This window comes from Scardinius erythrophthalmus (assembly GCF_964197995.2).
Source record: "Scardinius erythrophthalmus genome assembly, chromosome: 9".
NCBI lineage: Eukaryota > Metazoa > Chordata > Actinopteri > Cypriniformes > Leuciscidae > Scardinius > Scardinius erythrophthalmus.
The window spans coordinates 11697370-11709405 of NC_138229.1; the positions used below are offsets into that span (position 1 = coordinate 11697370).

At 37.8% G+C, this 12036-nt stretch overlaps 1 protein-coding gene across 1 annotated transcript in view; it reads right to left on the minus strand.

Annotated features, from left to right (window-relative positions):
* The window catches only part of epha4b (eph receptor A4b), a 138936-nt gene that overhangs the window by 44951 nt on the left and 81949 nt on the right, over positions 1 to 12036 (minus strand). Inside the window, exon 8 of the mRNA XM_081374875.1 lies at positions 8867 to 8975. Within this exon, the coding sequence (XP_081231001.1) occupies positions 8867 to 8975 (109 nt within the window). The remainder of the gene's footprint in view (positions 1 to 8866; positions 8976 to 12036) is intronic.

Consider the following 12036-nt stretch of genomic DNA (forward strand, 5'->3'; position numbering starts at 1 on the left):
GATTACCTTGTGTTTTTTACAGCATTAAAACGGGAGGTGACCAACCTTAGCTTTTCATTTGACAATAAGCATGTGACCTTGAGATAACCACCCATGCTGATGACACAAAACAACTACGGTCAAGGTGATGTGTGGATTTTACTTTTTATTAATGTGAGAACTAAAGAAGCGTAGGAGACAGAGTGACCTTTTCAGGTCTGCAAAATGTCTACATCATGCAGCTACGCTGGAATTCTGAAAAAGTACAACTTTTACAGTCTGATACCATACGTTTTCTAATTTCCACTAAGAATTTTTTATTCTCTTAAACGAAGGTTCCAGAAGGGGGGGTTTCGCAGCAGAGCCACAGAAGAACCATTTTTGTCTTTGTGTGAAGAACAGTTTTAAAAATCTAAAGAACCTATACTTCTACTATAACACTAGCCTGGGTTTCCCCATGCTGCCTTGCGCACAGCGCAATTTTATTCACGCTGCTAGACAGCCTGGACACCATGGACCAGATTTTCCCCTCAAAAAGGGAACCAATCACAGAACGGGGAGGGAGAAGCAAGACGATGACGACGTCAATGCGACACACTGAAGCAGTTTGTTTATATCTATGGATCCAACATGGCATCAGACGTGAAGTTACCTTCAATGCAGCCTTAGATAGTGTTCTAAGTAGTTTAGAACGCAAGTTTATTTCGTCTTCTTCCTCATCGAATTTCTGTCGCTCTACATACGTCATCTTGTATAATTGAAACGATTGGCTATGAGCTATGTGCAGGCGCATTTGATAGACATTCGTAGCGCCCAGTAAACGGCTCTGGGCATTCGTAAACCACGCCTCAAATACGAGAAAATGAACATGTGGTTCCCAGACCACGTCTCAATGAGAAAGAGGTCTGACGTTAGCCAGGCTACTATAACACAACTTTTGTGGAATGGTAAAGTTCTATGGAAGTTAAAGAAACAGAGATGCCAATAAAAAGTGTTTTGAAATCAAAGTTCTGGTGCTTTAAATAGTTAGTTAGATAGTTAACCCAAACTGAAAATGCTAAATTTCAGAAACACCACCACTGTAGTCTAATTTGAATTAATAACATTTCAGACAACGTCAGGTGCTAACAATGTATAAACACTACTTCAAAATAAAGATTTTTCAATGGTTCTTTGCAGCACCTTATGTTTAACTCTTCTTATAAAGCATATTTTTTCACTGTATTAAGTTACATGTGCTATATAGCCCTTAAGAGATTCAAAACATACTTGATGGGATATTATATGTTCTTTAAATCAGCATTTTGGTTTCTGTGTTGCTTAAAGAGGTGACTTGCTTCCAAAACACAAAATATACTTTGACGAATATTTCATTTTTCAAGAATGCTTGATGTGGCGAGCAGGACAAGTGGCGAGATTAATGATGAGCGGAAGCATAAAAGGAGGAGCGACGACAGTGGAGATCGAGATGGCCTGGACTTGTGTTTTGTTTGTTTTATTGTATATGACAGCACTCGTCAGTGAGGGGCTGCTGTCTTTTACTTTCGTTTTGTATTTGTTTATTTTATTATTAAAGTTGTGAATTTTCGCCAGTTCCCACCTCCTTCTTCCCACAACAACGAACTGCGTTACACTTGATTTTTCCCAAACAATGGAAGTCAGAGGGTCCTGTGTTGCTTTGGAACCCACTGACGTCCATGGATAAAAAAGAAAAGAAAAAACTCTTCTTTTGTGTTACATAGAAAAAAGAAAGTCAGAGGTTTGGAACGACATGTGGGAAAGTAAATGATGTGAATATGCTGATTTAAAGAAAGTACAATTTCACATCAATAACCTTGTTTTTTCCATCTCTAAAGATATACACAGCCCATATACCTCAAATGTACAGTGAAAAATTATGCTTTAAAAGAAGATTTGTACACTGAAGTAATTTTATTTTGAAGATCGCTAGATAATAAGTTGCGTTTATACGTTTGTTAACATCTGACGCAGTCCAAAACACTTTTGGTATATTTCAAATTAGACGGCAGTGGCCGTGTTTGAAGCTAGAATAAAAGTAAATGACTTTCAGGGGTCTCTATTACTGACAAAAAAAGAAAATTATGTGAATGATCTCGTCAATATTCGGTAATGAGGAAATTCAACAAATGACAGCACTTTGTTCTCAATCCTTTGTTCACTACTGTCACGCCAATAAAGGAGAGAAACAGGGATCGGATTTGTTTCTGGGCTTTAGAACATCTACGCCGCATGCAATGCAGAACAAAAGAGAAGTTACAGTACAATACGCTATTCAACGTCTGTACAAAATTAGTCTAAAAAATTGACAAAGTTGAAAGAGAGGCTCTGCAATGCTCCATATTTTTGGTGAGGGAACGTTTTGGCCTGCAGTGTCCATCAGAAGGCCTGATTAGCATAAACGACAGGCTTTTTTCAAAGATCAGACGGTTTCTAATCATTCGGTGTGTTTGCCACAGTGCTAATAAGATGGAGACGGACTGAGAAATGCCTCCCTAATGCTTTCATCACGCAGAGTGGCTTTTCAGATTAATGGCAATCGGAGACACCCACGGCTCCAGCTCACGGGGGCCGTCGACGCTGCATCGTGCGGTCATTACATTATCACGCAATAACAGATAGCCCGAATGAATGCGAAACAAAACGCCCGTCCCTTGTCTCTTGATCCTTCATTTTCTTAAAGCTATACTTGCTCTTGGCTCCTTTCTCTGCTGGAGGAGACCTGGCAGACATCCAAGGCCTACGCTTGCTGTTTTAAAAAAAGATTTACTCCAGCCAAAGTCATTATTAGTGAAGTGAAGAGATTAAATGGAGATATGTGCTAAATTCCAGGATGTGTTTCTGATAGGTGTGGAGCAACATCTCATTTGTTAGCGATTCATTACGGTAATTGAGAATGCAGGAGAGAAAATTACAGTGATAATGATCCTGTTTTTGAGAGCCGCTTTTTATTAGTTTGATTCAGTACGGCAGTCAGAATCCAATTAATTAAGGAGTCTGACCTCTGACATGATTACTAGTGTTGCCCTAATCTATGCAGGGGCCGTGTTCGTAATAAAACTCTCATTTGCTAATCAGCCAAAAGAAAATGAAATGACATAAAGTGCATGCCTTGTTTTTTGTGAAAAAACTGTGTAAATGAGGCTAAACGTGACAAGAAGTTCATTTTGGTTGACTTTTAATTAAAAATTATAAATACTGCGTTAAGCAATACGGTTAAGCAATCGTAATTTTTTTAAAAGTTAAAATATTATTATATTATTATTATTAGTAGTAGTAGTGGTAGTAGTAGTAGTGCATTTCTAATGTTGCACACTCCCTGACTTTCTTTAAAAAATATTATTAAAAGCATAAATAATCATAATAATAATAATAATAATAATAAATGTCTAATGTCCTAAACTAAGCCTGAAAAAAATAAAAAAATAAATAAAAGCACTAAATAAAATGGTATAATAATAAAAAATACTACTACTACTACTACTAGTAACAAACTATTATTATTACTATTATTACTGTCTCTGAAAACCAATCATAACCAATCATATTTCTAATGCTATAACCTTCGAATGCTAAAACTTTTTGTAGGTCTCAGCAAAGCTTTTTGCAGAAAGTACTATAATACTTGGAAATTTACACTCTTTTCCTCAAAGAATTAAAGCTCCAGCCACACAAACAGGCCTGTCACCTCTTTCCAACAAAAGCTTTAAGATTCCCTTCCAGTATAATTGTGCTCGACAGGAGGCAGCTTGCTTTGCTTTCATTACCTCAGTGTTTACTTCTCCTTTATGCTGACTGCGCGATATTTCAGTCACTCCTCAAATCGCACCACTCAAAATGAACTGAGCTGTAGTGCAGTCCATCCTATAGAAACAATTATAGGACCGACGTTGCTGCCAAAGAGCGCTTTTACACACAGCGAGTATATTGCGGTGAGAGGCTAGTCCATCACATTAAAAGGATGGGAGAACCATTACACCTCTGGAAAAACGTGAGAAGTATGTGCGTGTATGTGTTTGCACGTGTGTGTAAATTAGAATGCATCGAGAAGGCCCCGCCTGCAATATACTTGGTGATCATCATTCCAGCTTTTAAAATTGAGCTTCAGTTTATATGCAGTTTTGGCTCTAAAACGTCATTATGTCTGTTGTGCTACAATTGCAGGGTTGGAGAGGCGCTTTGGTGTGTCTGTTAGCGGCACAGATGCATCATACCGGGGTAGAAAAACAAAGAGCCAAACTTTTATTAAATTGGTGCCATTTAGCCAATCAAAGATGTCACTTCGATGCTACCAAATACGAGCACACTAGAGGTAAAACCGAACATTTTATGCAAAGGTCCATTATGAGCATGGCAGATAATAGGAGGAAGAAAATTATCGAAAACATGTTTGAGTGCATGAAGTGCTCTCAGCTTCAGGTTCTTGGGAGAAACGTTCTACTCGCATGAAAGTGGCTGAGTGTATGCACATTTTCCTGTCATCGTGGAGTTTTAAGAATAACCCAGGGCTTGTAGCAGATGCTTCGAAGATAACATCTCATTGACAAAGAGCTTCTTTTTCTCTCTGATTAGATCGGCTTGAAAACCTTCTTGTGCACTTCATCTTTTATTACACAGACAAATTCATCTGTGCCATACTTGCATCATCAAGGATTTAAGTGAAAGATCTCTTGTAGAATCACAAATTCACCCTGACATGATGAGAAGCAGACTGGATATGACAAAAGAGGTAAAGCGTTTTAAACACATTATACACTTAACTCTTTCCCTGCCAGCGTTTTTGATCATTTTCACAAAACTTTCATGGCCCGCGGATAATTTTGTTGTATGAATATCTGAACAGGCAAAAGAAAGAACAGACCCTCTGCTTTTAAACAAAAAAAATATATATTTTATTCTAGCTTCATGCATTATTATTTTTTTAACACTTAAATGTGGGTAAGTTTCATAAAAAAGTAACATTTTGTCAAAAACTACTTCAAGATAGAATTCAGAGTGATGATCAAAACATCCATCAACACCCCAAAGCTTCACAGTCCTATGGCTCGTCCTCAGTCAACATTTCATTCAGTAACATTAGACAGTTTTGATGTATATGCTTCTTAATGTTGATTATCACATGCTTTTACATATGCATCTGCTTACATATGCTATCTCTTGTTTTCGCTTATTCTTCGTCGCCTGTCTTTTGATAAGGAGATTCTTTACTCTTTCAGAAGATGCAATAGCGGCCCTACTGTATAACAGTGAAAACACGGAAAGCTGGAAAATTCCTTCAATGGCGTGGAAGTGTTATCTCATAAATGATGGAAATGTCTGCTAATGGCGGGGAAAGAGTGAAAGTTACACCAGAGTTATTATAAAGAGGAGTGGGGAAACTATCTGTATAAAAATGAATGGGAAAATCAAGATGCTCAATATTGCAGCTTTAGAAATTAAAACCCCAATTTGTTTTCTCTAGAAAGAACATGCACATTTAACTGGAAGTGCAAATGTAGTTTTAGCAGCATCATGCAAAGCTTTTAAAAATTTTTACAGTTACTGATGCCATTGTAGCAATGCTTTATTAGAGGTAAATCACTATTCATTTATTCCAAAAGTATCTATAAAACAGGATCTACTGAAATAAAATGAGTGATAAACAACATTCAGATGGTCATGTAATCTTAACATAGCATCCCAATTAGGCAACCTGCTCCATACAGAAGCAGATCTTTGAAGGCCACTAACATTCATTATACGATTTTAAACATTTATTAAAAATTCTTAACTATTTAAATGAGGGGGAAAATCACTGAGTTCACCTTAAAGAAGCATAATAGAACCTTTCAGATAATTCATTTATTCAGTATTAAAAAATACAGCAGCTATTGATAGTTATTCAAAAATACTATGCTTGCTTGATTCGAGTGCAGCAGAAATATTAAAAATGTAATTAAAAAGACAAATATTGGCACGTATGGCGTGCACGCCAAATAATTAGGCGCTCCACTGAGGATACGGCTTAAAAGAGATAATCCTAAAGGATAGAGCGAGTTAGACGTGGGAGTAAAATAGATTTTCCAACTTTCTCATAAAACAAAAATAATTGTCTGGCAATGATGAGAGCAGCAGTGATGTTCGATAAGTCCAAGAGCTAAATTTGCAGGAGTTTCCCAGCCGTTAGCACCCACCTGCTGTGTTTTAATTGCTTTTTAGGGAAACAGAGTTTAAAAAAACAAAGCAAATTGTACGAATTTGATGACTGAACACCATCTGCCTGCTGTAGCACATGCCAGTTTTTCCTTTTGTCCATATATAAGACCACAAATATTCTGTATTCTTTCGGCCAATGGAAGTCCCTGGTGCAATGAACAAGCAAATTAAAATAGCATTATTTATTTATTTGCTTATTTTGATGTCAGTGGCTATTTTCTTCACGTTAAAAGTAAAGAGAATCGAGAGAACAGAGATAATATTTTGTATGCTAATAGCTCCAACTAAAACTTTATTTCTACTAACTAGCGCACTGATTTTATATTGAGAATTTGGCTGTATGGCCGATTAGAAACATGCATTTTTATGGTATGCTAATCATGCTTGCCTGTTTTCATTCAAGGTGGCGAATGATGCTAATTAGCTGTATTTCAAACGATTATAATAAAGCATAAATCCCAGCCTCAGTCTTAGTGGAAGGCTGCAACTAATGTGCAAGAATTATAGCGGTAGAGCAAGCAATGCTGATGTTAAAATCTCTAAATTATGCATTATCTCTGTGAGCCAGGTGAAATCATCAACAGCACAAAAATGTGCTAATGGCACGGTAGCCTAAGGAAATACTGCTCATGTTCTTACTGACCGAAAAGGAGAAAGAGGAAGGGAGAAAATTGGGGACTAGAGATAGAAAACAAAGTAATACAGCTGAAAACTGAAGGTCTAATCAACCACTCTGCTACTGTTTGTTCTCTCGTTTGTTTGTTTGTTTGTTCATTCGTTAATGTTTGTTCATTAGTTTGTTCATTCCTTTTGTTCACTTGTTTGCTCGTTCATGCGTTCGTTCCATCACTCATGCATTCGTTCACTCACTCATTTGCTCGTTCTTTCTTTCTTTGCAATGTGATTGTTACAAAAAAGATGGATGTACTTGGCAGCTAAAGACCAAATGGTAAGAGGAAACAAAATGGTCTCAATAGGTCAAGTGGGATTTGCATAGACTAAATGAGGTGTGGAAAGGTGATTATGCTGTTCGAAATCTCGACTTGAAATCCTGAGCTGCATGAAATGAAACTATTCTCAGCATTTGAAAGTAAGCCAATGGTTCTCCTCAATGACATATAGCTGGCCGGCAGGGGTTACTGAGACCTCTCAGACTTCTCTCTAAAGAACAGTAGCGTTTGCATAATCTTTCTATAGTATGTCAGACAGTTGTGATAGAGTGGAGACTTACGCCTGAGGCCTGGTGTCAAGGAATAATCTCCTGGCAAACCTGCACAGTGAAATAAGAAAGAAAGAAAAAAAATTGGGGGGCCTCAAATTTGTGGGAAAGACTGTATCTGCAATATGCTACAGCAGCAGAGTGTCTAGCTTTTTTAACATATTACTACAGCATGTTTAAATGTATTATGTAAGCTCAGTTTAGTTAGGCTGGCTTGTGGTTATGTCTACCACTCAAGTTGAGCTATTTTTACCTTGACAAATTAGGATTGACACATTGAACAAAACTATCAAGGCCTACGGATAAGCATTGACAGGAACATTGCTCAAAGCAGACAATTTAAAATCTGACAGTAATTGTCCTGAAATGTATTGTACAGTGCTTCAAAGGAGAGGAATTTAGAGACGCAAGGTGTCTGAAAAAGTCCAACACAGCACACTTAAGGCAACAAGTTTAAAAATATTAGAGCTAAAACCATGAGACTATAGTCGTCTTCACTAATTGACCATCCTTCTCCTTTTCTGTCCACCACCACCTTGGTCTACACTATGTCTTTCATGTGTTTTCTTGGAGTTAACAATCTTAAACACTTAACTTGCTGTTTCTTTATCTGCGGAGCACCAAACGACACCTTCAACACATTCTGTTTTTCCAGCTTTCACTCAGAACAGAGGCATGAGAGAGCTCTAATGCATGATGCATGAAGCTGCACTGGCCTGTGGGTAAAACCTGGCGAGAACCGCTCCTCTTCCTCTGCCCTACGATAAGGACTCGCATATTCCAGTCTTACATATTTATTGTTTTGGTTTATAGTTGAGTGGTTTGAGATTAATTATTTGTTGCGCATAAATCTATTATGTGCATTTCTACATGCTCTCAGCAGGCAAACATGGGTCTTTTCTAGTCAATACTGAATAGGGCACTCAGCGTGATAGGCAATCACCTCAGATCAATACTAATGTTTTTAGAGACTTCGGGCGAGCTTTGTTCGAGAAAGAAACCGCTATTTAATTCAGTCAGAGTATATTTATTATCAGCTTTAATTTATAGGCTCAGTACGCCTAATCCAACTGACTGCACTGTCTTTTCTGCTTCAGCTATTGTTTGAATACCAGAGATGCTGTGCAAAATGTCTCCTCAGACTTCAATTTCAAACGCTTTTTGCTTGGTTTTTAGGAGCCTATAAGACACACCTCACTGAGTGCCTGTATGGGCTGTTCAAGCTCTTTTAAAAGCTTTGCCATGGAAGAATCCACACTTCATTTTCTAATTCAAGGTTCAATTTCTTGTAAAATCGCCATTTGACAGCAGCTCTCAGATCTAACGAACAGAAGCATTTTATTTTGCTCAGTAATATCAGCCATTGGGACCGGTACTACTTCTTCCAAGGCGGTTCAGAAGGACAGAATGACTGAAGCAAAGGTCAGATGACGTTAAAAGGAAGTTCTTTCTTACCGTCCGCTCACTACAAAACACGCCACCAGGAAGATAAGGAGCACAATGCCACCGGCTATGGACACCGCAAGGATTGTGGACTGGTTAGGGTCCCCAATGGCCAGCATATCTGAAGAGGGAGAAAGAGAAGAAGAGACACGTTTGTGTCAATGTTTAACCTCATGTTCTGCTGAGTTTGGCCTCAGAAAGCTCAATCTCAGAGTTCCTCTGACCTAATCAAAACCCACAAGAAAGATATTCAGACATGTGATAAGGTAAGGACAAACAAGACAACAATAATAATAATAGTAATCGTAAAATTACAATACTGTAATTTTAACCTGCTGTTTATACCACAGGTTTGTATATTTCTGTTTTAACTGGGCTTGTTTATTTCAAAAAGTAGATTTTTTGCAATATAGTGACATTGGTTGTAAAAAATCATTGCGTTTATTCATATTTTATAAAAAACAAGTATACCTATATCAACCTTTGAACATATCATCATCAAGTATGTGGTGTCTTAGACCCCAAAGAAGGTCAAATATTTAGCTTCAATGTCAAATGTTGCTTTTGTTCCCTCAAAAAAAAAAAATAAAAATAAAATAAAAACCCAGCTGCATCTTGCCACTAAATATGTGGGCGAAGACAGGAGTCAATTTTATAATTTACGCATGCCATACAAATAGGTATGTTAACAGAGGGAATAACAGGCTCGGTTTGAAAGTTTCACGGCGAGCATATAGATTTTATGCTGCTGCAATCGACTCATTACTCAAAACAAATACATCATTTATCAAGCCCGGCAACGCATGAGTAACCGCCTCTTTCAGAAAAATGAATATCTCCAGCAACAGGAATTGATTTAGAATTCCACTCAACTTCATTCAACAATCTCAGTTATGCACCACGTACAGAAAGAGATCACAACTCACTGAGACAGGAACAGATGCACCGATCAGCTAAGCAATATGCTAAATATGAATTTCTCACAGCTATATGATTGTACCAAGTTTTTTTTTTTTTTTTTTTTTTTGACAGGGACAGTGAGAGACATGACAGGAAAGGACATGGAGAACTGAAAGGAAAGGACGTGGAGAACAGAAGGAACAGGATAAGGAAAATAGGAAAGCAGGATTCAAGCTCAAGTATGTCACAGCAGGTGCGCTAAATAAATTGCAGTGATATTATAGTTAGCAATAAATAAATAAAAAAGTACATGGAAACAATTCTGTTAACTGAAATAAAAATAAATAATAACTAAGCAATAAATATAATAACTCAAAAATAATTAAGTAAATGAAAAAAATTCTGTTGACTAAAATAAAATAAAAATAAAAAATAATAAAAAAGTCACAAAACAAAACTCCAAAAATGGCAACAAATTAATTTTCGTAAAAAAAAAAAAAAAAAAAAAGGGAAAAACTGTAAACTTTTACAACCAAACTGCATTAAACATGAAAATGCGACCAGATATCAATAACGCGGTAAAATCCAGCTTAATTAAGCCTTTTTAAATTCAGCAGCCCTAAATGAAAGAAAATCAATAAATCAATAAATTAAACTGATTTCATTTAAAATCAAATTAATTTAAAAATGAATTAAAAAGATAAGTTTAAAATAAAAGACAAAAAGGAAATTAAAAATGTAAAACTACCAATGGTTCCATAAAGGGGTTTTAGGGGAATATTTTTCTACATTATCAGACTAAATGCATATGCTGTTTACAGTACTGTATGTTCTGCTCTGATGTGTATCGTATGAACTAATGCATGCGGTGTATGCGGTTTATGAATGTCAGTGTGAGCCGAAGGCTTAAGCATTTCTTATATAATTAAAAGATCAATTACTACACTGGACTCGGTTAACTTTCAGCTTGGCAGATCAGGTCTGCTGAGCTCTGTGATATGCTTCCAGAGACGCTCGCTGGGCCGTAACATGCTTTAAAGGAGAACTTGGTAACTTTTTTAACTTAATAAAACTGTCTAGAAATCATTTGGATGGTTAAACAACCTGTTCTGGTGATTCTGGTGACTTTCCCCGCTCCCCCCAGCGTTCCCAGGCGGAAAACCAACCTTGCAACTTGGGGACTAGCGTCCCGGCAAAATAGAAATTGGAAGTCTCGTGAGAAGCGGGAACAAGAACGAGAACGAGCGCGAAACACGAATCGCTTTATGGCAATTCAACATAAACACACACGCATGTATGATGTATTACCAGATTACCCACCTCGGTAGACAAAGCTCCACACGATTCAGTTGGCTTGCTCCGACCAAAACAAACGCACATGAGCAGCGGTAGAGAGGGGGAGGAGGCCGCCGCAAGTGAGTTTTTTACGACCGTGTTGTGACATATACGCCCCCCCACAGCTGTAGGGGGAGCTCGTGGGGAAAACATGCGACAACAAAAGGGAAAATCAGCGAAGAAGTGACTAGAGTTCGCTAGAGTTGCCGAGTTCTCCTTTAAATTAGGCGCATATACCACAAAGTCTCTGTGTTTACCGTATGCCCAAAAGCCTTTTAAAATGTGCCACCATTCTTTGATCTCCATCAAAGGAACACAGGTCAGCTGAACACAGCTTCGTTTGTCCTCATAAGACACGGCGACACACACATGCTCACCTCCCAGGAAGCATAAGCAGGAGGTTTGGTAAATAAGTCACACAGTTCACCATATCAAATCCAGAGCAGTGTCCTGAAACCCCAGCATCTGCTCAACAATGAAAAGAGACACTGGCGTATGGGTGCGGGATGCCGTTATGAGTGGCGCGGGGTTGTCACCTCTGACTTTCTTAGTTGGGGACAGTTAATATTTAACAATATTAAATATGATCTGATAGTAATGACTGTACTAACGCTGTTGTATGAGCTGGACAATGACAGTTTTAGTTTTTTGCAGAACTGCTTTATAGATTAAATGAATTCATTTAATACTTAAAGGAACACTCCGACCTTTTGGGACTGTAGCTTATTCACCGTATCCCCCAGAGTTAGATAAGTCCATACATACCCTTTTCATCTTTGTGCGTGCTGTAACTCTGTCTGACGCACCCACCGCTAGCCTAGCTTAGCACAAAGACTGGAGGTAAACGGCTCCAGCTAGCATACTGCCCCCAATAAGTGACAAAATAACGCCAACATTTTCCTACTTACATGTTGTGATTTGTATAGTCACAGCGTGTACAAATAACA